General features: G+C 38.5%; 1 protein-coding gene across 3 annotated transcripts; it reads right to left on the reverse strand.

Moving 5' to 3' along the window:
• Positions 1 to 483: 483 nt before the first annotated feature.
• Positions 484 to 24,481, reverse strand: tacr3a (tachykinin receptor 3a). 3 transcript variants are annotated; one of them, XM_082538022.1, is made up of 6 exons: positions 23,759 to 24,481; positions 20,175 to 20,372; positions 19,251 to 19,401; positions 5,025 to 5,221; positions 2,985 to 3,202; positions 484 to 2,565 (listed from the first exon to the last, which is right to left on the reverse strand). In XM_082538022.1, exons 1-6 carry the CDS (start codon positions 24,124 to 24,126, stop codon positions 2,537 to 2,539), a joined length of 1,161 nt encoding a protein of 386 aa, XP_082394148.1. In that variant the 5' UTR covers positions 24,127 to 24,481; the 3' UTR covers positions 484 to 2,536. The 3 variants fall into 3 exon arrangements, with proteins under 3 accessions (XP_082394148.1, XP_082394146.1, XP_082394147.1); XM_082538021.1 differs by having other exon boundaries at positions 2,541 to 2,565; positions 2,851 to 3,202; XM_082538020.1 differs by having other exon boundaries at positions 484 to 3,202.
• Positions 24,482 to 26,467: the final 1,986 nt, after the last annotated feature.

Genomic DNA, 26,467 nt, shown 5'->3' on the forward strand with positions numbered 1-26,467 from the left:
CTTTGAGGCGGCAGAGAGATGAAACATATCCAAGCGGCACAGCTTGTAACTGAAAATTTTAGGGGATTGAGACAGCAGCAGATAGAATTTCATTTACTCATTCTCAAAACAGCTAAACACTATTAGCCAGCTCCCTGTGAAAACTCAATAAGCTACCTCAAAGCTGTTTTTTTGTCACCTTCAAGTTGCCTTAATACTGTTATTTTTTTTCCCCTTTAGCCAAACTCATACAGACTTTACTACGCCCACAAGGCCTATCACATTTACTCCCCTGTGATATCTGTCATGAAGGCAGTTTGTAGACCCATTTATAGGTTTATATCATTTTGAAAAATTGCATCAACAGCTTTGAATGGTCCCCTTGAGAGATAGAAGGCAGATGAGTACCTGGCACTGAACCCCCTTTCCCCCCCACTGTAATAAATTTGTCTGGTTTGTTAAACACTTCTATATAACAAGACAGAGGACACAACACACACTGGCTGTTTATTAAAGTTGAATTTAATGTTAAAATCTGTAACATTGTGCTGTCGATTTTTCCTTTCATAGGGACTGATCTTTGCACTGGATTTCATCATCAGACAGAAGCTGCTAAACCACAAAATAGATGTGAATTATTGTTTAGTAGCTGCAGGCACCAAAACTGACATAATGACAGAGAGTAGAATTAAGGTCTGTGCTGTGCAGCGATTATGTCTGCAGAGAGTAATGTTTAGCATTACACATGCATACATCAAATATAGTTTGACGTGTTTTTTAATCTCTGATTGCCAGCAAGTACATTGTTTCTCGTTTATTTTTTGTGCAAAGGTGGTAGCCCACTTCTCAAAACTGAGTAAGCTAATTTTTTACAAAAGGACATGTTTAAATTATTGAAACACTCGGGCTTACGTCGACACAGAAATTCATCACAATAATGAAAAGATAACGCAAGATGAGTAATAGAGCGCAAACAATCTTGTAACTGCAAAATCAAATGTTGCAATGTACTGTATGTGGCAAAGCAAACTGCACAAAACATTATTCTTGGATGCAGCACAGCACAGTAATAATCTTTTGTATAAACGAACAGTAATACTGAAAAGTTTTCTGGCTATCTTTTGTAGTGTTTTTTTTTTTTTTTTTACATTTAACGTCTTTTTAAAAATTGCAATAAGTCACAGCTACATTTCATCATAAGCATATTCTGTCACTTGTAAACACTCATAATGCGACGAAGAAGACCAATATACAATAAAGCTACAAGCAAATATATTAGTACTCACAGAGCAGAGCAATGAGAAATCTTTTGGAGGCCTTTATATAAGAAATGTGATATCGAATTAGAAAGTTATTCATTCTCATATTAACAAATTACTTGACATTTACCAGGAATAATAATTAAGTGTTTAAAATATAGTATACTGCTTTTACACCAAGAAGAAAGAAAGAGACCCATGCTGAAAGAAACTTTAAAGACACAACAAACAATTTAGTCACCGCTGAACAGAGAGAGGCACACACCGTGCTGTACATTCAAACAAACACATTATTTACACACAGAAACAGCAAAATACTTTGATTAATACGTCTCAATATTTAACCAACCTCAATAAAAATGATTGGACAACTTAAAAATGCAAAACACTAAAATGCACAGCATATATGTTTTCACATTCTTTGAAAATACTTTCATGAGTCTATTAACATTCAAATCTCTTTAGGATAATTAAGGACATTTGTGTTGTGTTTGTATGGCTGTACCTTCTGGTTGATTTACAAAAAAAAAAAGTTGGTTTTTTTTTTCTATACTATGTGACAGCTGAATATCTGTTCGCTATGTGTTAATCAACATGGAATATAAATGACAAAATACCAAAACTGTATTTAGCTTTGATCACAAAATCTTTTTTTTTTTATTCCAAAGCTCGGTATGTTCAATAGGAAACCAAAACTATGATTATGCTTGATTACCAAAACAAGTGACAAATCTAATCTCTTAACAGCAAAATCTATGAATAGACCAAAAATATGAAAATTTTCATGTCTGAGACTTGATGAATGCTGAGTCATTGAGGATCTGCCACAGTATGCTTCCACTGTAAACTGTAAATTCAACACAACAGAGGTTGTCGTACTGCCTGGTGCCATCTCAGCACTTGATGTTCACACAAGCAACAATTTCCATGCAACACAGGGAAACAGCGTTAAAACAGCAGTGGCACCGGTAGCGGAACAACGCTATCCTTATATATTGCACGTCACCATGCAACTTCCTGTATTGTTTTCCTTTCACTTGACTGAAAAATATAAATAAAACAATGACGCCCTAGCTCCTAGATGGCTAGTTTGCGTTCAGTAAGCTCATTGAGCTGCCTGTTTATTGACATGGTGGAAATGAACTGGATTTCTCCTCTGGCTTATTGTAGGTCACCAGGAAACAGTTGCATAACCAAGAGTTACACACAGAGCCATGTAGTGCTAGAAAGAATTCCATCAGCAGCTGTTCCGCTGGTGACTCTCTGCAGCCACTCGTTCATGGCTTCTCCTGAAGCCATTAACGCCCATCCTTTGTGAAGTTCACAGCTGTTATGGGGTGAAATAAAAAACAGGCTTTTGATCTGATCTCCATCAGAACTGAATAATTTTATCATCAACTGAATGAGCTGTAGGACAGATGGCTGTGTTTAAATGCTTCTTACAGTGATTTGTATCAAAGGGTGAACTTGAATGAACAAGAGTTAAACTTTTTGCTCTCAGTATTTCTATTTCTAAGCTAACCAAGCACCGTGCGCACTTTTTTGTACATCTGCGGTGTAAGAATGCATGCGTATAAAGCTTTACACATGGAAATGTTTTGTGTACACACACATCTGGAAATGCTCATGTTCAAGGGAATTCTTCAGGCTGAGCGCTGGGAGCGCTTCCATTTTGTGTTTTCACAGCGGTGTCGCTGCAACCAGCAATCTCTGTGTGCCGAGAAGTGACGTAGCTTCTCTTCCTACCAGGCAGGGAATGCTTCCTTCCGGTGCCACCTACAGCGCTGCCATCACCTTCAGCAGGGTCATAAACTACCACCATGGTGTTATCCATCCGTGTCAGTGTGTACATACTGCTCTGGCGTGTTTGGGTTAGCCGTGTAGAGCGTAGTTCCAGCTCGTCGTAGCTGGACACCTTAATAAAAGGGCACCAACGAAATGCTTGCTTGAAGCCTGCTCGAAACCTGTTGTAGTGAGAGAAAAACACATGACAAAAAAATGAGTTCATTTGTCATTTAATTGGCCTTTATTTCTGTTAAATCTTGCATAATTTCTTCTAATTGAAAAAGCAAGTGTTCCCCTCCTTGGCTTGTAAATGAACCACCGTATGAGGTGAGGAAGGCATACAGCAAACTGCTTTCTGTATCACTTGGTTATTGTTGTTCTCATAAGCCAATTTGTGTCTCTGTGTTTTGAATGTTCTATTCTCAGTGACCATGGTGGCAGGCTGGTCTGCAATGCATGAAGGAAATTGTTTTTCTGCATAGTGAGGTGCAGAACAGCTGGCTCTGTATCATCCACTCATCCATCCATCTGGAGAATGCTATCACTCTCTGAAGTCACCAAAACCTTTTATAGAAATGCCTTTTTGGTCTATTTTTCATTTTTGAATTCATCTTTGGCAGAGTGGTGGCACCGTTGAGACAACTGTTTCTGTTTCTGGCACTTGAAAGTATCTCCACTTTTGACTGGGAGAAACTAGTATCAGCATCAGTATATGTGCTGTGCAGATTTAAATACCCTGTCATTTGAGTGGTAGGGGTTGTGGAGACAGCTGCTCCAAAGAGCCTCTGAGAAAACTACCAAGAAGGTCATTTTTCTCCTTGGTGAAGAGAGTAATGAGGCCACTGAATTTGTACCTGAGAACTATAACTGTCCCAAGCCTGGACTGAGTGGTGGTAACACAAACATCCTCTAGTCCAACCCTCAGGTACCCAATGACCTATCACTTGCCGAAGCTGCTCTTGAGGCCTGTGGCCACGACTCAATGTGGCCACAAGTGGATCATGGTCATCAGTGATGAGAAGATCCGACAAACACATCATCACCCACCAATCTACACTGATGAGTTGCTTGCCCCAAGTTATGTGTCTAGAATGCCAAGGCTCACACTGGGTAAATGCAGGACAAGGTTGTCTGAGAGGCCAGTCAGTGTTGAAGCACCTTAGGACAGTGTCTGCAGTTGGCTTAAGATTCAAGGGCAATTCTGATGAGTTTCAAGACACATATTATGAGTACGCTCTGTATCTTATCGACACAGACACAGGGTCATGTCTTCATTTTCACCTTTGCCTTTAGTGGGAAGTGAAGTGGTGTCTGTCATTATTAGTAGGGATGCTAGATGTGAAGCTGCAACGTAGTTGTCTGTTCTGCATTGTTGACCAAGTGTGGCTAGCATAGCAAATGTTATTTTGGAGGTAGCATTCCCCCAGGCAATAGTATTGCAACTGATATATTACTACTGAAACACAGCTACTTGAGTTAGCTAACAGTTAAGCATTAGCTGACTTCTTTATGATAAGTAGCTTATGATACTTCTTGGATAGAGAAGCTTACTTTGCATAGCTAACATTAGATAACACTGTAGGCCTTCCTAGTCATCATACAAATGCACTGAGGGAATGACAATCCCTTAACTGCTTTCATCTCAATATAAACAACAATCATTATGGGCGCCGGTTTAGCTCAGTCGGATGAGCAGGTGACCATATGCCGCGTGCCTTAAAGCGGCCACCCCGAGTTTGAGTCCGACCCGTGGCCTCTTGCTGCATGCCTTCCCCTCTGTCTTTCCCTCCGCTTTCCTGTCAGTCTTCGCTGTGTCTATCCAATAAAGCCAATAAAGTTAAAATGCCAAAAAATATATTGAAAAATCAAATCATTATGTAATACAGGTGTAAAAGACCTTGAATGAATTCCCTCATGCATCAGGTGCCTTTGCAAAATTAGTTGCACATTTGTTGTCTCGTTAAGTAGCAATGCTAAATTAGCAACACTGTTGTTACCCACCTGCTGTTGAGGCAGCAGTAGATGATGGGGTTGTACATAGTGGAACTCATTGCAAGCCACATGATCGACAGGTATACCTGCTGGATGTACTTCCATTTGCTCAGAAACTTGTTGAGACCTGTTGCAATGAAGTAAACATGGTATGGCAGCCAGCAGAGGGCAAACGTCACCACTACAACAATCATCATCTTAACCACCTGAAACAGAGAGAGTGCAAAATGATGAAAAGCATAGATAAATGACAATCATTTGAAAGAAGAATACGGTGCACATAACTTCAGTCCAAAAGCAGGCAAATTATACTTTTATTACTGTAATGCTGTAATAGGACTATCACACAAATACGTGAAACACCAAATAATTAGTACCAAAAATAACTCTTCTGCCAACTCTGTTATGGGAAAAGAGATGCTAAAATTAACGTTAAATGTCCCTGGATCAGACTGAGGCAATAACAATTCCTTAATTGGCCTTACTTCTGCTTTTTATACATGGAAATGGAGTAATGCTAATAATAATAATAACAATGATAATGTAATTCAGAATTTTTTCAACTGAAACATTTCATAAAATCATTTTGAATTGAATGACATTTGAAGAAAATCTGGAGAAATCTGTCATGAAGATCATTACATGGACTCAAGAACACTGTCTGTGAGTCTGTGGTCAAACAAATCATAATTTTCTTCTTCTTCTTTTTTGAAAAATAGACTCTGCATCCTCCAGACTAAAAACAAGAGACTCGTTATGACCATTCAGTTCAAAAGTCGTAATGGAATTGACGGCTTAATAGGCACCATCAATGCTGAGAGGTATTTATAGGTTTCAGAATAACAGCACAACTTCATAGAAGAACAGTCCAGGTGCTGAACTGCCTTGCCTGCAGTTCAATTCTTTCACAAACTGAAAACATTTGGAGCATCACAAAAATTTAAACAAATGAGAAAGAAGACCCAGGACCACTGAGCATCTAGGATTCTGTATCAGTCAAGTGTTTTAGCATGTTTATATTTCCCCCAGCATTCCAGTTTTTCTTTTCTCTTTTATCTATCTCTGTTTTGTTGATGTGTTACTTCCCTTGCCTTCCTTGTTTCTACTTCCTGTTTTATTTTGGTAATTGCGCTTCTTTGTGTGTTTGTCCTGTCTTTTTTCCAGATAACTTCAGATCATTGAGCTATTGTTTTTGTTTTGTTTTTTCATTTTACCTAAAGCTTCGGTATGAATGCACTGTTTTATCTTTTGTAAGTTTATTAAATTCCCTTTGTTAACTGCATGCCTTTCCACTTTTGCGACATCCTGCATTTGGAACCATTTAAGAATTGAATCAAACCATATCAATATGCCCATTTTAAACACGCTACATTTATTGAAAAATAAAGGTTAATAAAAATCAAGTCAGAGGAAAACCTACTTTTTTGCCTGACTGATGGCAGTTCAGGCAATTCTGAACTGCAGTGGATTGTATCTGGGTGGTTACCAGGAACAAAATCTCCAATACTTTGTTTCTTCAGAGAGAGGCTAGAGAGGCACCATGAGCAGAAAGCTTTGCAGATACAAAACAGACATGTCTGAGTCCTCCCTGAAATCTAAACAAAGTCTTGGAACCCTTTGTTTTGAGTATATGTTTTAAAAAGAAGTTTATGGCATAATACAAACTATGTGGTAAACCTTACTAGGTGGCTGCTGAACAGGGTTGAAACACTTAGTTGCTGTTTTATTTAATGACAGTGTCTACATTAAATGAAGGATGATACCCAAAAGATATAATACAACTTAAACAAGTCAAAAGACCAATAAAAGACCTTGTGTGTGTAAGTATAAATGTTTCCATTGCATGTACAATGATCTGTAGCAAAAGAATCCTCCAGCGGTGTAATTTATGGGGAAAAGCTGAGGGGAAGGTTTTGACTCCAAAGTTTATTTTACACTAGATTATTTGTAGGACCTCTCTACATTTATAAAAGGCTGGACATTTTGTTTGTGTGTCACAGAGCCTTGAAAGGATGACAGAAGATAAAAGAGCAAGACATAGTGGCAACCATTGCTTCTATCCATTTTGATTTCGAACGTGTTAACTGATGGTAACTACTACCATTTATATCTTATGGTCTATGCTGTTATTTATTTATTATTCTTGTCCATCTTTTAGTTGTGTTTGACTTTCTTGCATTGCCTATGGAGCCAGTTTTCAAACCTATTTTCTTCCTTTAAAGATCTTTAAAACATACAGTCTTTTAGAATCATTGTCAATCTCTCTGTGTTTACCAGCATGCCTTCTGCCCCTCATCTCGAACTGGTTTGAGTTGGCAGATGGGTGCCCCTTCCTGAGCCTGGTTTTGTCAGAGATTTCTTCCTGTTAAAAGGAAGTTTTTCCTTGTCACTGTCTCCAACTTCTTGCTCACAGGAGGTCGTGTGATCGTTGAGGTTTTCCCTGTATCATTTTAGGATCTTTACTTTACAATATAAAACACCTTGAGGTGGCTGCATTTGTGATTTGGTGTTATATTAATTATATATATGAAGTAATTCACTTGAACTCGATTGAGCTGAATTGAAATGCTTTCAGTGAACACTACAGGAACAGCTGTTAAAAATCTTGCTGCACTTTTTGATTTCTTGCAAATATACCTTGGAAGGCAAAGCCAAACAGGCACTTCCTCTTCAGGCTAAACATGCTCATAACTTAACAGAACGACAGACACATTTGCTAAATTCTCTTATTTTGTTTAAATGGTCCATATTTGGACGGCCAGAAAACGTAATCACACAAACTTAAATATTTACTTTAAGAAGTATGCTTTAAATAATAATAATGAACTATTATGTTAACAAACATAATATTAAAGGGGGAACAGAATATAAAGCATTTCTTTGAAGATTAGGTATCTGTACCATTGGGCATCAAACAAAAGTACAAAAAAGCACCTTTTTGGTAAATGAGTATAGGACAGAGTTTGTTTTTCAAGCTTTTACAGTAAAATGTAGTCCACAGTGGTCAACATTTTGTGTGCAGTAAAAATAACCCACAGTCCCTTCCTTATGCAACTATGGTCCATAAACAATATTAAAAAGGATATTCTGTGACGCACAAGAGACTGAAACAAATAATGGCTAGAGTGCAAAAGGTTTATTTCTACATACTCTACCTTGGGTGTTTTGGAGGTTATTGAAAGGAAAGAGAATATATGGGGACAAAGGGCTTATTCTGTCTAGCAGTGTACTCAAATGAGCTTTGAATTCAAAGTGACATCAGACAATATTAGAATGAAAAATTGAGGACAAACAGGGGCTCATACCTAAAATCATATGCTTTGTAACAGTCATGTTAAATTTAAGTGAAATCCAGCGAAAACAATAAGTAAGATGTAACAACAATTATTTAAAACCGAGCTCACAGTATTGGCAGTAATTTAGCACCAGGCTACTTATAAAGGCAGCAACTGCAAGAGTAAAGTATTCAGTCTAATATTCAAGCAAGCACTTTGACAAGAGTGGGAAGGAAAAACTCCCTTTTAACAGAAAGGAACTGCTGGCAGAACTAGGATCAGGGAGGAGCATTTGGGGTGAGGGGAGGAAGACAAGACACATTTTCCTAAAGAAAAAAGGATTTCAGTCTAATACCAGTATTTAAAAAAATCATCTAACACACACACACACACACACACACACACACACACACACACACACACACACACACACAACATAAACAACAACAAAAAACAAACAAACACACTTAGCACTATGAGAAATTAGAGGCAGTAGTTCCATATTATTGTGTTCTACGTGCTTGGTTTGATCCCAGGAGGAGACACAAATCCATCTGCACTGGAGGCCTACACTACGAAGCAGCATTTCATCTTATCCAGGTGACTCTTGGGATTAATCCTGGGGCTTCTGTAACATGAAGGTGGCTTACCTCGCCATGTACATGGATATGTAATTTATGCTTGGAACAGGTTAAGTTCCAGATTAAAGATATTTTTAACCCTACAAAAAAAAGAAAGAAAGAAATACAGTTTTGTTATTCTACTGTACAAGCAGTGACATTCAACTATTTGTACTTGTGGACTTTGTATCACAGGTAGACTAAGCCTTTGAATTCTGTCTTTGTATTTATTCTTTACTCCCTCTCAGATCATTAAATAGCAGTATAAGTAACCTTAAATTTTTGTCCCCCCAGCCTCTGCTTTTTGCTGTCTTGGCTCAACACTGAGGCGTGCCCATGCCATCTCAGAGACATGATCTCACCAGCATGTCTTGGAAATGCCTGAATGAGTCATTCTATATAGATGCCTAAACCACCTGAAATGACTACTTTTGATCCGGAAGAGCGGCTGCTCATCTCTGCTCCTTAGTGACTGAGCCTCACCTTATCTCTCAGGGTGAGAACAGACACTCTTGAGAGGAATCTCATTTCCGCCACTTGTATCTGTGATTTCATTCTTTATATCACTATCCACAGCTTATGGCTGCACATCCAACCCGCTTTGCTTTCATGCTCTGCTCTGCAGTCACCGTGACAAACAAGTCGCTCACCGACGAACTGAGGTGCTTGTTGTCAATCATCTGCTCAACACTTTCCGCACTTGTGATCAAGGCTCCTAAATACTTGAACTCCTCTTGACATCCAATCTAAAGCGCATATATATGTATTATTTTATATTAAATATATAGATAGATAGATATAGCCTCTTAACAACTAACAGCTTATTGCAGTAAATCTACCCCATGCAAAACATAATTGAGAAATGTGTGTGAAAGACTGAGTGAATTCAGTTCAATTTAAAGAAAATTGTTTTTATGGGTACGATCATTTTCCTTTAACAGCAGGGTAGCAGGAAGGCAGATGACAAAACATAGGAAAAATCTAAGGAAAATCATAATATGATTTAATCAGTGTCTAAGATTTGGACTCAACATATTTTCTCTGGTTTATCTTGAGAAAAGATACTAAATGCTTTTGAGACAGCTACAAAAGACAGTCTGACACCTGCAGTTACTATCCTGTAGGGCCCTTTTGTCTGAAGAGCCCAGTGCAACACTCAAGTCATCAAATCCTCATGGTCAGGACCTTGATTGGTTGATGCTGGCTTCAAAAGCCCCCTCACTGTGCTAATGAAGAAAATCAGCGTTTGATAATGGGAAGACTGCATTTTAATCCATATCTTGATCTTTTACTAACGCGATTCAATAGCGTTTTCTTCTACAACTAACCAAAACTGCTAATTATTGCTAACAGGAGCTAGCCTTCGCTGGACAAAAATACTTTTCTTTTTAATCATAGTTAAGACTTTTTGTCCAGTGATTTTCCCAACTTAACCTAACCTAACCTCAGTAAAATGCTATTCTAGATTATTTCCAAACACACTAAGAGTGCAGAATAGTACTCCTCTATATTGAAATGAACCAACTGAGGTGGTTTCAACATTTACCTCGGATGCCTCCTAGGCAATGTGCTTTGGTCTAACTGAAGGAGGCCCTGGGGAAGACATGAGTGGACATGGAGTGGTTATATCTCAGATTTCCCAGGAACACCAGAGTAGAACGGAACCGGCTGTTCAAACCCCCCCAAGGCTGCCCGCTGGAATCGCAATGGAACGAGGCGCAACCTCTCACAACGAACGTAATATGGTCAACACCTTGGAGATGCTTACAGCTGCTGTGAAGGCTCAAAACAACACCATTGAGCGTATGGGGGGATACATCAGAGAGAGGCCTGCTCAAAATGAGACCCTTGAGCGACAGTTGGAAGACATCGCGGAACGGATCACTGCAGTTGTGAGGTCTCAGAATCAAAAGAATGACAACACCATGGAACAGAAGTTTGATACCATCATGGGGAGGCTCGCGACTCTCCAACGGAAGATTGAGAGACCAGCGTCGGAGTGTTAAAGAGCAGCCTGAAAATTCTCCTGGGCTGCTCGCATGGAAATTAACAAAATCAACATGAACATTGCGGATCCCCATCACGGCGCCAGCTGCAGGCCCAAGGCTGGAGCCGAACAATCACTCCCTGATAACGACTGTGCTACGGCTATTCTTCCCATCCCATGCAAGGACACCTGGATTGGCTGGAGGACTGTTTACTTAGCCTGATAGGCCGAAGGACACTGTCTCAGCTGAACTATGGACACGCACACACATACACTTACACTGATAGGCACTCACTCATCCCCCCTCCCTTTCCAACGCCTTCAATGCTTGTTTACACAGCGGGTCTGTGTGCCACGCTGGAATGGTAGCGCTGTGCAGGGCGGCTGCTGTGTTCGCTTCGGATTACTCCTCACCCCCCACCCACCCCTGTGGCTTGTCATGTCTTCACAATGTTGTACTGTGGACATTTATGTGCTTTTTTTGTGCAGAGGAGTTTTTTTGTTTCCTGTTCTCATGCTGTCCCATGGAAGCATAGCATGAGTAGGGGTCTCTTTTTTTCCTCTTGTACTTTCCCCATTGTAGTGTACATTTCAATGTTTTTTCTCTGATTCTACCAATCTCCGACCTGTATCCCCATGTAATGTTTGTGCTATATGTGTAAGGTCGGGGGGGTCCCATTTCACTGCAGGGCAACCTGCATGTGACGAATAAAGCTTTGATTGATTGATTGAGTAGGTTGTTGCAAGCCAGACGCAGATGAGCTGCAGAAGACGAATATCTGGATGGATGTAAAAGGAACCCAGTGTGTTCAAATATGACACTAAAGCCTTCTGACCAAACATGTGTTTGTCTAAGAGTAGAATCTCAAGTGTTTGTATTCAGTATTACATCTTAAAAACATTGTGTTAGTCAAGCCTAAATTGGCGTACAGTAGCATTCCTGTGAAACCTTTTAAGCTATTTTATATCAAGACATGTAAAAGGGACTAAATGAAAGTAGTCCTTTCTCACTGAATATTACATTACATGCTGTATTGCAGGCGTGTACTTGGTCCCCTGTTGGTGTGAAGCTTGTAGAGGAAGAAAAGCACAAAAATATGTTGCTTGCAATGTGGAAATCAGCCTGAGGAGCACAGAGTGGGAATCAAATGTAGCACACAGTCCAGCACCAACATTCAATTCATATATATTTATATCACATATATAGGTTATATACATAATTTAACTGCAAAAACAAAATTAAGCCAAAGTGAACATACTAACTGAACCTTTCTTTAAAAATCTCCATTACCACAATATTTCACATCTAAATAAAATGAAAAGTGGGAAATGTGCAAAAAAAAATGGGACATTTTGATTTAATGCTCAGTTCCTTTTGAAAAAACCCAAAAAGTAATAAAGCTAGTGAGATATGAATAATTTAGAGTTAGACCGTAAACCACCAAAACAGTCTTGGGGTTTGCCCTAACACTGGACTTCATTAAGCTAGTAAATAACCACACATTACTGAGCATGAAACTAAAATGAGTTATGCTTCGTGTGGAACAGATATCGCCAAATAGTGAGTTTGAATAAAACACAATATTGATTAACTGATTAAGCAACAGAGAAACTCATTCAATAAAATGAAAAAATGAACGAGAAAATAATGATTACTAATGACCTAGAATGAAGTTTAGATATTAGCAGCTGTGAGAACTATTAGTATATAAACAGTAAAGCTTTAAAGCAACAATATTCATAGAATAATGTAATAATATATTTAATTACAATAATAATAATAAACGATATTTTGAGAGCAGACAAAATGTAGATAAAAGAAAGGGAGACTCAAGGTACCACAGGCATATGATTTGTGCCTGCAGTGAGGGCTTCAGCTGGAGTCCTTGTCAAGGTGTGAGGCCGATATTTAATTGCTGTTTTGATCAGTCACTGACGAGAAGAAAGAGTGTGACACACCTTAAGGTCAGCATGCACTCAAAAAAACAAAAAACAAAACAAAGCAGCAAAGTTATATGGTATTATTAATGACCTTTAATAAAGCTTTTGTAGCATAACCCTCCACACTGACTGATGCTTGTATGACTGTCTCTCTCAGGCCATGGATGAACCCAGATGGGATTAAAACATTTCATTATTGCTGATGTTAGTGTTACACTTGCACACGATACAGGTTAACACTGCTGTACTGAATATCTACAAATAACTCATCTTGTAATGTAATCCACACCGATCTTTACCTTCTCACGTATCATTCTCAAGACTCTACCAAGAAAGAAAAACTGAGCACAAACTACCTTAAAGGACTGCACAGCGGTCTTGCGACAGGTCACTAGTGTTTCATGTGTCAGACTGACATTTTCAATGCACAGCCCCAGGCATGAGCTTAAAATAGAGTACCCATGGTGCTGTGATTGCAGAAGAATGGATTAACTCAAAACAATGCAGCAGTGTGAATCCACTTTTCATCACAACGATGAGAAATGATGCACACAATCAAGATTTCTTTTATTGCTTTGTCTCATCTCGCAGACCTGTTGCACAGGAAATCTATTATTAGGATGAAAAATTACAAAACTGAGCTTAAATGTGTCTTTTTTATGATTGGTTCAAACAAACAAGACACTGTCAAATCATTTCTGTATTTATTAGGTATTTTTATTGCAGTTTGTTTCTCTGGTCCAGACTAAAATATACACTTGTATTTGACTTATGTGAGGTCCCCCTCAGGTTTTGCATGAAGCATAATTAATATTTGTTACACATTTCTTTCACTGAGTTTGGACATTAAGTTTCTAGATGATAGCATTAACATGTAGCTAAATTTTTAATATGTCAAAGCTTTACAGAGCTAATATTAGTAGATATACCTTGTCTTTAGTACTAAATAGCAGATCTTGCTGACCTAACAAACAAATTAGATTGTAAACATGGAAAAAAAAATCATACCTACAAACAACTTTCATATTAGCTTTGTCATTTATCATGTTAATTAGCATGCTGATTGGCGCTCAGGCAGAAGACCCACTGAAGGCAGTTTGGCATTAGAAAGATGTGAGCAAATCATGTCATGAGATGCTCCAGAAATGCGGTGAAAAAGAAAGACGTGATTCGGCAGTTCAAAGTATTAAGATTCATTCAAGCGAAGGTATAATTTGGCTGATGATGAGGACATTGTTTTGCTAGATACTTTTAAGTAAGTGAGCAATTTATCAGGTAGTAGGTATTCTCCTTTTACCTCTGCTTTAAAGATGATATATTGAGTTACACATTCAAGGTCACTGGTTCAGTTCCAGCCAGAGGAACAACTCCACTTTATGGGTGTGTAAAAACTCTGCCAAAGCAAACCTGCAGAGCTAGTCCGCTGCAAAAGAACCGTCTTGTAAAAGCTGAGGAGTTGACAGCAATGAGCAAGATGCAGCAGCTGCGTTGTTGTCTGTACGGTACTATAACACCCTGCTGTTTGTGAAATTATGATGAAAAAGGAATCTATGTTCATGGATGTGAACCGTTACCGGGGTTTTTTGTCAATTAATATAAATTTATAAGTAATATATGTAAGTAATAAGAATTTTTTTTCTGAGTAAAGAGGAAAGTGTTACCAATAACAACAAGGAAAATAACGTTTTTTTTCCTTTCTGAGATAAGCTACTACACATAGTTCCTGTGGTAGTTTACTTAATCAGTCTCATCCAGATTCAGTGAAACGTCTTGGACAAAACAGGGAAAAGACATACATGCTTGCGTTATGATCTTTGTAGTAAGATGTCACTATAATTTCTTTTTGCACTGAAACATTCTCTCAGATTAAGCCTGATTAATTGTAAGATTACATTAAATCTGCAGACTGTATAACAAACAAACAAAATAAATTCAATCTGTGTTGTTGGTTTATGAGCAAAATGACAGAAACATGGTTACAGGCTTGCAACTTCCCAGTCGCACAGTAGACCAGCCCTGACACATACTTTTTTCACTCTAATTACAAAACAAATATTAAGGGCCATAAATTGGCTTGAATTTTTTCCCTGGCCTGTCTGAAAATAACGTTTTAAATTTGTATTTCCCCTTCATGATTTCTTTCTTTTTTTCTTTGCTTTTTTTCATATTTGTCACACCTACATGTTTCAGATCACCAAATAAAATTTGGTATTACAGACAAAGTTAACCCAAGAAAATGCAAAAGGTACTTTGTAAATGAGGATTTTTTTTTTTTTACTAAGGAAAAAAAGCTTTCCAAACCTGCCTGGCATTATGTGACGAAATTAATTGACCTCTGTTATTAAATCATGAATTAACTGTGATTAACAACATTATATTTGGAAAGCTGAATCCACTTTCACTAGCCAGGCTCAGGCCAGACCTGTTGATTTAAGAAATCACTTAATTAGATGCTGTCTAAGAAAGTGAAATAGGCTAAATGCAATAAGCTGCCAAGCTTTGCACAGTCATTTATATGGTTTAAGGGGCAAATACTTTTTCATACAGGAAGGTTTTTCTCCTTAACAAATGAAATTATCATTTTTTAAAAATCGATTTTATATTTACTCTAGTTATCTTTGGCTATAGTTAGAATTCTGTTTCACTGTGGTCAAAGTGAGCTGATATGACTGAAAAGCTCTGACAACAGGATGTTTTTACTTGCTCGTTCGTCTAAGAAGTTAGAGGGACATTTATTTGGTGTAACATTTAGAAAAAAGCTTTTATTTTATTTTACTTATCATAACATAACTTGTTATGTCGAATCAGTCACATATTATTTAACCTCAGTCTCCACATACACAACTGTAACTGTAAATAACAGCAGTTTGCAGACTAATGATTGAAATAAGAGCAGTGCAAATAACATAAGTTCATTTTTTACACTGTATTCATCCTGGGTCTGTTTTCATTTATTATTTCATTTTTAAATTCCAACAATTAAGTAAAATTGTATTCTTGGATGTATCTATTTATTAGATTTTATGTTACAAAGTTAGGAAAGCTTAAGTCGAGCTAAGTTGTGCTTGATGTTTCTTTCTCACAGTGACGGCCACAGTTGATTATTTTAACACTAGTTTTGGTCCAGCACGATGGCCATGTGGCAGACAACGCAGAGGGCATCAATCAGAAAAAGAAAATTGTGAGTGATTCCAGAAAATATTGAACTGATTCTACCTGATGTTTTTGTATTTGCTTTCATTTTTTAGCACGTTTATGGAGCTAATCATGTTTATTGTGCAGTGAACTGACTGCAAAGCTCATGGTCAGCATGCTCAAAAAAAAGTTAAACTCAATGCGTACTGACAAGCCTTTCCACTGTGAACCCATTAAATTTAATTTGCTCAGAATTAATAAGTAAAACTAAACTGGGACACAGCTAATGAGCCATAGCTTTGTTCACTAATACCATGAAGAGCTGAAAGCAATTTAAGGTCAACTTGGAGTTGAGTTTCCTTTAAAATGGGTTCACAATGCACAGTTTGACATCTTCTATGTACATTGTCTATAACACTTTCATAAAGGCGACACAATCCTTTAAAACATGAAAAAAACATGAAGTCATTTTAGGAACAGGAACCCTGACACCATCTGCATTTACTTACTCAAATGAGTTATAGTTATAGTGTCTATTTAGCTGTAGACACAACAATATTTCCATCAGATTCATTTACATTTCTGTGCCAGTCACCAAGCTGATTTTTTTTTTATGAGTTTTCAAATTGATTCGGCTCACTGAGCTGAATATATATATTTATTTATTTAGTATGTTTTGCCTGGAGTACCATAAAAACATTAGCTTGTAAGCCTGGTGCTGTTCTCTCCTTTGTGTAATCTATTCTGACCAGAGACTCAGAGCACTGTACTCTCAACCTGCATGACATTCATGTGCTCAGATAAACACACTGTACCATGTAAACCAGCAATGAGAACAGAACAGTGCTTCATCAATTACAAAAAACAAAAAAATTAAATGGTAAAATTAAGATTTAAACAATTCTGCTCTAAAACAAGTGAACAAAATATATGTCTGGGGTCAAATCTGAATATGTCTATGTACAAAACCCCGTACAGACATATCTATCTATCTATCTATCTATCTATCTATCTATCTATCTATCTATCTATCTATCTATCTATCTATCTATCTATCTATCTATCTATATATAAAATTACAAGCACATCATTTAGTAAATGTAATGACTGTTCTACTGTTGAGTGGACCTTACATCTCCTCCAGTGATTTCTAATCTATCCAATATATTTACCTTTATTAGTGTTGTCTGAGAAAAGTAAATATGTTTTGTTCTTTCATAGATATAATTTTGCTGGCACCGTGAAGACACCGTGAAAGGCATTAATAACAGATCATGCCTGTTAGCAAATAGACATTTTATTTGAAGAAGAATTAAATGTTTTTGACAAAATTAGAAAAAGGTCCAAAGCTAAACCAAAGCATAATCGGTGTGCAGCAGCATTAGCTAGATAATAGTTGTGGGTGAGCCAACAATGGCTGCTTTTTTAAAATGCCTTTGTAGTGGGGCGTGGTCTGCGGTGCCGCTGCAGGGAAGGCAGACGCACCTGAGGGACATCCCCAATTGTCGCATAAAATGGAAACTGGGTCCTGTCTTTAAATTGTTGTTGTTGGTGTTTGGCTGGCGCCTGGACTTCGACACTGCCGCCACCCCCACCGGCGTTCCCCAACAGTGTAGGAGAGGGGGCCAGCAGAGTGGGGCCAGCCAGGACGCAGCCTGCCTTTGCGCCCATACCCACTTCTTGGGTGGGAGCACCTGGAGCCTTGCAGGTGCCTGCACCTGCTCCAGCTCCCCGGAGGAGGGCCGCAGAGGAACCATTGTGTCCTCAACCTGTGCAGCCAGAGCTGGAGGTGGAGGATGAGGCACGCAAGCAACCTCACCAGCCGGAGGTGGAGGATGAGGCGAAGGATGAGGCGAACGGGGGACCAGTTCGGCCTGAGCCCAGAGGTCCGGGTGGCGGAGGGACTGGCCGTGCCACCCGGTACAGCGGTGCCACCTGGTACAGCGGCGTTCTCACTGGAGTCTGTTGCACCTGGAGGACCTGCCAAGCTGGAGACAGAGGTCAAAGTGTGCGGGAGTCCTGCCAAGCCCAAGGTTGGCATGCTGTTTGATCCGGCCTCTCTTCCATCAGAGGCCGGCGTGTTGTGTGGTCCTGTGTGCCGGCTGCCTGCCGAGCTGCCAGGCTCTACATCTGTCTAACTGGGTCCCCAAAAAAACCACCCAAAGTACAGCCAATACAAACTTATTGAAGTGAGACTAGAGCAGACTAGCAGATATTTAAAAAAAACAAACAAAAAAAACATAGAACTATGAAACGTATACATAGTCCAAGTTTAAATTGCATTAAAGTACAATTTCCAATAATATTTATTTTATAAATAACTGAATATATCCATATGGATACACACATTTGTTATACAAATATGGGTCTATGTGGGTCCTTCTAACCTAGCTGTAATCTGTACTTTAAAAATATTATGACAAACCTAATTTATCACAATCACCTCTACAGCAGTTTGAAGATCTGCTTTGTGTTATTTTCTCTCTCTCTCTCTCTTTTCTTTTTGTGTGCATTTTTTTCAGTATTTTAGGCAATTGAAGTGAATGACGTTTTCAAAATTAATACCCACTGGTTGGTTGGACAGTCACTGGAGCTACAGTCATTAGAAGAAAAGTGCTACATCAATAGCCTTACAGCAGTAATCCATTATTTTTGACAGCAGGCAGCAGAACAAGCTACCTGTGAAATATGGTGTGTTTTAACAACAGCTGCATTCTCACAACTTTAAATTGTCTAATGGAGACTACAAGGTTAAAATTATTTGTCATCCACTTCCACTGGATGTTTATTCCAAGGCAACGCTACACTAACCATGGCATGTCCAAAGAAGTACACAAAATAGGCCCAGAGAAAATAATTAAGTTTGGTGGCAGTCTGAGAGTCTTCCCCTCATTCAACAATAAACGTTTCATCTACAGTGACTATATCATTAAAAAAAACAAAAGTTTAAATACAAATCCTAAATGTATGTGCACTGCTGCATAATTCCTCTGCCTTGGTGCATGCTGAAATGGTTTCTAGCTTGAGCAAAGTAAAGACAAATATACGCAGCAGGGTTTGCTGTCCTTATCCTGGCTTACTTTAGATTATAAAACAGAAGCAAGATGAAAGTACTCTGAAGCTTCAGGATTCTCAGTGGCAGAAAAATACTTATTCCCATTTCTCTGCCTTTAAGCATTCAACAGTTATCACATTCACAGTTGCAAATTGGGTTCCCATAGGTCATATCTTGATTTTTCAGATGCTGGTGTATTATTTCCCCTGTAAGCCCGCTTACCTTCCTTTTAGCCCGGAGCTGTCCATGATAGTTATCAGACGAATCTCCAGGGATCTCACCACCCCATAGTGTCAGCCCCACTATGGTGTAAGTAATGCCCATCACCACTAAGGGCAGCAAGTACACCAGCACTGTTACTATGATATGATACCTAAGAAGAAGGTATAAAAATTGTCAAAGAAGTGGGAACACTTAAAAAATAATCATACATAACTCACACATAGTATATGTTTCATGCTGTATAAACATGTCCACCTCTGTGCTCTTAGTTCCTGTTGCAACTGATAAATGTAACATTCTGGGAACACTTGCACTATAATCCCAAATGACTGCATTTGGTGCTACCTTCCAGAAAAAATAACAAAAGACAATAAATTAACAAATTGTTTTGGTGTGTTTACTATATTTTGCATTTTTTGAATGCTTCTCTATTCTTATTTACCTCTGAAAAAAAACATAATTTCTCTGGAATGCTATCTTTTACTCTCATAATGCTAATGAATATGACAGTAAACACTGCAATATTTGCATATTTTGCCATTTTTCTGACAATGGCACAAGTTTTCATCAGATGTAGTCATAGGGTTTATGTTTTCCAAATACTTGCATACTGTCAAATACTGTCTTTACCTTTTAAACAAAACTACCACTGTACAACTATATACTTACAAAAATTAAATCAATATGTTGTAAAATTGCTATTTTTTGCTGAGCTTAGCACACATAATGCTCAAACGGGAACACTAGCCTGTAGTGTTTCCAACAATACTGCTCTGCTCTACTTTGTTTAAATGTACTGAGTGATGTGTAAAATGAAGGATGGGATTTATTAGTTTATTTCATCTTGCTTGTATTATTTGTATAAGTACATCCAACACATTCAAACATCAGACATAGCAGAAAAAACAGATAAATCTTTCTCACATGAAGGAGTCATCCTTCCTGTTGGGCCAGGCCACATAGCAGACAGTCCTTTGGGGTATGCTTCGGATGGTTTGGATGGTTGAGAAGTAGCAGAGGGGGAAAGCCAAAACTATAGCTAGACTCCAGATACAAACAATAACCCCTGTGGTGACCTTCGCTGACAGTCGAGGCTTAAGAGGATGGATGATGGCCATGTACCTACAGCAAAGAGGTTAAAAAGAGAATTCTGTGTTTCTATTTAATTGCTGACGTACATGTCAGAGTTAACACATCCTTAATGTTATTATTTTGTCTTTATTGCAGTTACTTTTTACAGATCGTAACATCTCAAAATTTGTCTTCAAATCAGTGGTCGTTATACACTCTGAAGTTGTTTCATGTCAAGGATTTTAAGAGGACTCAAGAGGCAAACATGAAACAATATTTCACAGTTCAAAAGTAATTATTTGAGAAAGTGTGAAATTTAAAAGATAGCATCAAGTCTATTTGCTGTATGCAATAAAGAAAAAAAAATTCTCTTACCTAAGCATTTAACTTCAACAAGCTGCTGGAATATAAAGTATAATTTTAAAGTGGAAAATGTCACTAATGCACAAGTGGAATTGACTGAATCGCCCATTAATTCAACTTATGATTCAACGACATTTTCAACATTAAAAATATACCTCATTTTCTACAAGGCAGTCTTGTATAAGTCCAATTACATGGGGGTGTTTGAATTTCGGGGAAGCTGATGGATTATTCATTCCTAAAAAGCTGTGATGAGATTTTGTTTGACTGACACAGTGAAACACTGACAGGAGATTACCATCTTCGTGAACTCAGCTCAGGATGTTACATGATTTTCAATAGGCAATCACAGGGGCTTAGAGCTGCTAATTCAATCTTCATAGGATGGTAAAAAAAAAAAAATAGGCCTTGTCCTTTCACTCCAGTGACCACAACCCTCTCGGGGATAACAGCAAATTCACCAGTAATTGTTTGGAACTTATTGCTTCTCACTGGACCTTGTTAAATGTGGAATCAAGTATGTTCCAGAGCACAATGTCAGCTGATGGAATGGACTTGCAGTGAGCAAACATGAAAAACCTAAATAAAATAACACAAGTGTACACCTTTTTGATATCTATCGAAGAACATTTAGGGAGACAACAGAACTGGGTGTGACTCGGAAGCCTGTCATGCCTGAAGCTACACAGGACAGCTTTTGGAAAGCATATTGTTTTGAAGCTATGTCACAACACTGTTTTATTACCAAGTAAACATTCACTCAATCACCAGCATGTGCTTAACTAGCAGAGATTACCTCAGATGAAGAGTCCAGACCAAAAATAATGTACAGAGGTACATTTCAAGTGCTCTCTCAAAAGTCCTCAAGGGAAAGAAAAATGTTTAATCAGTCTGCAAACCTCACTTTAGAGTATCACAAAGGAATCATTAATTGTTATTTGTACTTAATCCTTACTAGCCATGGTTTTCTATTCATTTTTTCTTTATATTGTTATCATTTGAACAACATTGCATTTTCTTTAGTAAAAGCTATGTTAAGTGTTCCCAGTTAAAGCTATTTAAACAAAGAAAATTAAATTGTACATAAGCTTTTAAGAAATTAATTTCTGTTACAATATTGACCTCCAAAATATAATTAAATCAAGTATGTTCCAGAGCACAATGTCAGCTGATGGAATGGACTTGCAGTGAGCAAACATGAAAAACCTAAATAAAATAACACAAGTGTACACCTTTTTGATATCTATCGAAGAACATTTAGGGAGACAACAGAAAAGGGTTGGCGTAATAAGCAAATGCTTCAGCCAATACCTTTTGATTAGCCTTGTCTCATGCTTTCTTTCTTTATGGTAGATTTTTGTTCTGTTTTCACTGTTTTTTTTTTCTCACTGTTTTCACTGAGATTTGAATTTGAATGCTAATCAATAAAATCAATAATCAATAATCAAATAATTATATGAGGTATAAAAAATTGTTTAAAAAAATGACCACAGGGACATTGTAAAATCTTCAGTGGTGTTACCTTTCACACAGAAACCTGTTTTCTTTTCTTTCCGCTGCCCAAGGAAACACACTTGGCAGCTGAGAGACTCAGCAGGAAGGACAAATTCACAGATGATCATGAACTGTGGCCTCATGCCATTTCAAGACATCAGAGCGGAGACAGCACCATACTGGGGTTACGAAAAGCATGACCGGAGGTTACATCTACATCATCTAGGTCATGCCGATGTTCTCTTTCTCTGTACACAGATGACAAATTGAATGGACATTGTGGACCAAAAATATAAAGGCATGTAAGTCGTTGTTGAGAGAAGCCAAAATGAGCACGGCCTGAGGAATTACATTGTTCCATTTGAGCGACAAGAAGAAGCACTGGAGGAAGAAAACACCTCAGACAATAACACAACGCACTGTGACACGTGAACACTAGCTGTAGACACACACTGCACTTGCTTGCAGCTTTCACATGATTTTGTCTTTTCATTATGTTCAGCCTGTGGCTACTTCTTTCATCAGTTTAATCCCTTTATTCAAACATTATGATGTATGATGGTCCACTGATCAGTTTCAAAGCCCTGGTGATAGTGTTGACTGCATCCTCACATTAATGGAAAGCACAAGGGTTGTCAGAGAGAAAGACTGCAAACGAACCAACGGAGAAAAGAGGACGTGTGAATGAGCAAAAAAAAAAAGAAAAAAAGGAAAAGATGTGCATGTGGCAGAAAGCAAGAGAGCCAGAGCGTGTAGGAGGAAAGGGCAATCTTTTCTAGGGTGTTGGCATACACAGAGTCATTCACTGCAGCACAGACTCTGTCCAAAACAACTGTTTCAGTCTGATTCACTTGCATTGAAATGTAAAACTAAATCTATGAAACAGGCTCAAGGTGTATGAGATGGCAGTCACCCCCCTGAGGAACTGCCTTTCCAATACAATTATGCAAATCACGACTTGACTACTCCATTGGGAATTGGGGAAAAAACAAACAAAAAAAACGTGTAACAGCAGGGACAGAGAGTGGGAACAAAAAAGGACAAAGATGAAGTTGATAACAGAGGCATCAGACTAAACTGGTGAGGACTCCAAATCAGTTTCTATAAGGGAACAAGTTAATACATTCATTTGCCTTGCAAAACGCATCTTGACTTGAAGCAAGACACTGATTTTAATTCACATTCCCACAAGTGCTGCTTGAACTCAGGGTTGAAATAAAATGATCCAGATTAAAGTGTCAAGGTTATCTTTCATCCTGTGTGTTTTCTAATATTCTATTTTTCTGATTATTAGTTGCATTTAATAAGACTGTGCACATAAGTGGGATATATTCCCATTGCTGAATGAAGGGTCTGAACTCTAGTGTTTGTATAACATCCTCACACTGAGTGATTATTTGTTCCAATATTGAAAAAAAAATGACAGAAACTGATTAAAGGCTGTTGGTAAACCTAAAATAAGACCTTAATCAATTTACCCGGTGACCAATAAAAAACGAATTGGTGTATGAGGTGCATGTGGAGCAACAGAACATTATCTGTTTAACTTTTTTTTTTTTACTGCATTTTATAAAACCCACCTGTCCACAGCTATTGCCGCCATTGAGTAGATGCTTGCAAACACAGATGTGACTGGAAAGAAATTGTGGAATTTGCAGTAGGCTTCCCCGAAGTACCACTCCCCGTGAGCGGCATAGATAAAGTTTATTGAAGTATTGAAAGCAGCCATTGACGCATCCGAAAACGCCAGGTTCAGCAGAAAGTAGTTTGTCACTGTCCTCATGCGCTTGTGCGCAAGAATGATCCATATCACAATTAGGTTTCCAAACACCGCCACCGCCAGCACGAAGCTGTAGGCAACAGACCAGAGAGCGATGCGCCATGGCGGCTGGACGAACTGGTTGGTGTGATTCGTCGTTATGTTGGATCCGTTATATGAAGCCGTCATCCTCTTCTCCGTTTCCCCTGATGTTGTAAAGGTTTCAGTTGTTTCGCCAATATGTTCTAGGCGCACAGCTGGATTGGCAAGAAGGATTTGCTTACATGCGCCATAGCGCGCAACTTAAACACCCCTAACAAGATCCCCGTTTGTTTGATCCGACATGCACGTCTCTGCGCACAACTAATAAAACGCAGTGAAACTGTGTGTGGAACAAGTAAATCCCAGTGTCTGATTGTGCCTATGAATGCGCAGCCTCTCCTTCAGCAGCAGGACGCCGTGCGCGTTCAGTGACGCACAAGTGGCACAAAGTGAAAAAAGATTGATTGATTCTAGTGGCGGCTGTTTTACACTTCATGAATAATGCGCGCTCTCTCTCTCTCTCTCTCTGCGGTGTAGAATCAGTCCGTGTTTAGTGTGCACCTTTATCTACACTGACCCGTCAGATGATGTTGTTTGCAGTATTTCCAACGAAGCTACAAACAGGATATTACATTTCATTCATTCAGTCTTTCTCTCTAACACTTGTTGTTCCAACTATGTCAATGAATTCATCAGTGCCATTTCCTGCTGTTGGGTTCTCCAGATATATTAAATTTTGTGCTGCTGCTTATTATTATTATTATTATTATTATTATTATTATTATTATTATTATTATTATTATTATTATTATTATTATTATTAAGTTGTACTGGAGAGAAAGTGAAAGTGTGCAGTGTCCTGTGTCACCTTTACTTTTGGTATAGTTGTGATTTTTCTCATTTCTCCTTTTCCTGTCAGACCCATGCAGCATTTACAACTGACAGGCTGAAGTTCCCTCCAGACATCCAACAGCTCACATCGCTTTTTTCCCCATACAGTGCTATACAAGCCTCTATCCGGGCTGCATTTACATGTTTTATACAGCTAATAAAATCCAATTGAGTTCAGCAAAGCTTTCTGACAGACAATAACATGCACTCACCAGTACAACTTGTTTGACATGGTTTGAGCTTTGTGACATGTTTTCATGCTGGAAGCTGCCATCAGAAGATGGGCACAGTGTCAGTCTGAAAAAAATCCCTTATGTAATGGCAACAGCAACAATCATCAACAACAATTGTGGTGTTACACAATGCTCGGATGTGAAAGTGTGCCAAGAAAATATCCCCTCAATATTGCACCAGCAGCTTGAACCGGTGATAGAAGGCAGGATGGAACCATGCACTCAGGATGTTTATGCCAAATTTTGACCCTACTATCTGTAGTTCGCAGCAGAAAACAGCCCTCATTAGACCAGGAAACATATTTCCAGTGTTTGATTGTTTAATTTTGGTGAGCCTGTTATAATTGTAGCCTCATTTTCCTGTTCTTAGCTGACAGGAGTGACACCCAGTGTGGTCTTCTGCTGCTGCAGTCCAATGTTTTCAATGTTTAACACGTTGAGAGATGCTCTTCTCCTTACCTTGGCTGTACAAAGTGATGATTTGAGTTAGTGTTGCCTTCCTCTAAGCTTAAAGCAGTCTTGCTATTCTCCTCTGACATCAGCTATCAACAAGGTATTTTCTCCCAGGCAACTGCCACTCACTGGGTGTTTTCTGTTTTTCAGACTATTCCCTGCAAACACTAGAGATGTGTGTGAGAAAATCCCAGCAGATCTGTAGTTTCTGAGATACTCAGACACACTGCACTGGCACCAACGATCACACCACTTTCAAAGTGTCTTAAATCACCTTTTTTCTTAATTCTGATTCGAACATTGGCAGGTTGTCTTGACCATGCCTAAGTACATGTGAGTTACTGCCATGTGATTTGCTGACTAGATATTTGCATCAATGAGCAGTTGATGAATAAAGTAGCTGGTGAGTGTATCCCACTGTACTGTGGCAGCTGCTCAGTGTCATTTTTCCTCATTGAAACAATACATCCCCAGTTATCAGGTATGGTTCCACAGTAGGTCTTCCTCAAACTAAAACTTTTAACTCAGTTCAATGTGTGCATTCAAACAAAAGAAAAAAGTAAGCTTTGTTTTGAATTCTGACTCAGCAGAACATTTAATGCTGCATTTAAATGTGAGAGGACGTTTATTAGACATTTTCACTCTGCTAGGCACAATTACACTGCAGTGACTGCAGCCTGCGTCTATAGGCTGTGTCATATAAAAGTAAGACAATGTTTCCTGACACAAAGACATTGTTTGCAGCTTCTGAAATTCATCTTAATTATACTGTTTACCAAGAGATACAGGTGCATAAAAAGATGCAAATAGTTACAAACAAACGCTACACCTGTCAACTATTGCTACCCTGCAATCTGAAGCATAATGGTTTTACTCTCACTGTTAACATAATACATTGTAATGGCTATAGA

This window comes from Aulonocara stuartgranti (genome assembly GCF_965226115.1).
Source record: "Aulonocara stuartgranti genome assembly, chromosome: 6".
Taxonomy (NCBI): Eukaryota; Metazoa; Chordata; class Actinopteri; order Cichliformes; family Cichlidae; genus Aulonocara; species Aulonocara stuartgranti.

Coding starts and splice junctions, on each gene's coding strand:
- tacr3a (XM_082538020.1), bottom strand. CDS start 24,126: ATGACGGCTTCATATAACGGATCCAACATAACGACGAATCACACCAAC. Junction 19,402..20,174: donor AGGAAGGATGACTCCTTCAT/GTGAGAAAGATT, acceptor CCTTCTTCTTAG/GTATCATATCATAGTAACAG. Junction 3,203..5,024: donor TACTGCTGCCTCAACAGCAG/GTGGGTAACAAC, acceptor TCACTACAACAG/GTTTCGAGCAGGCTTCAAGC.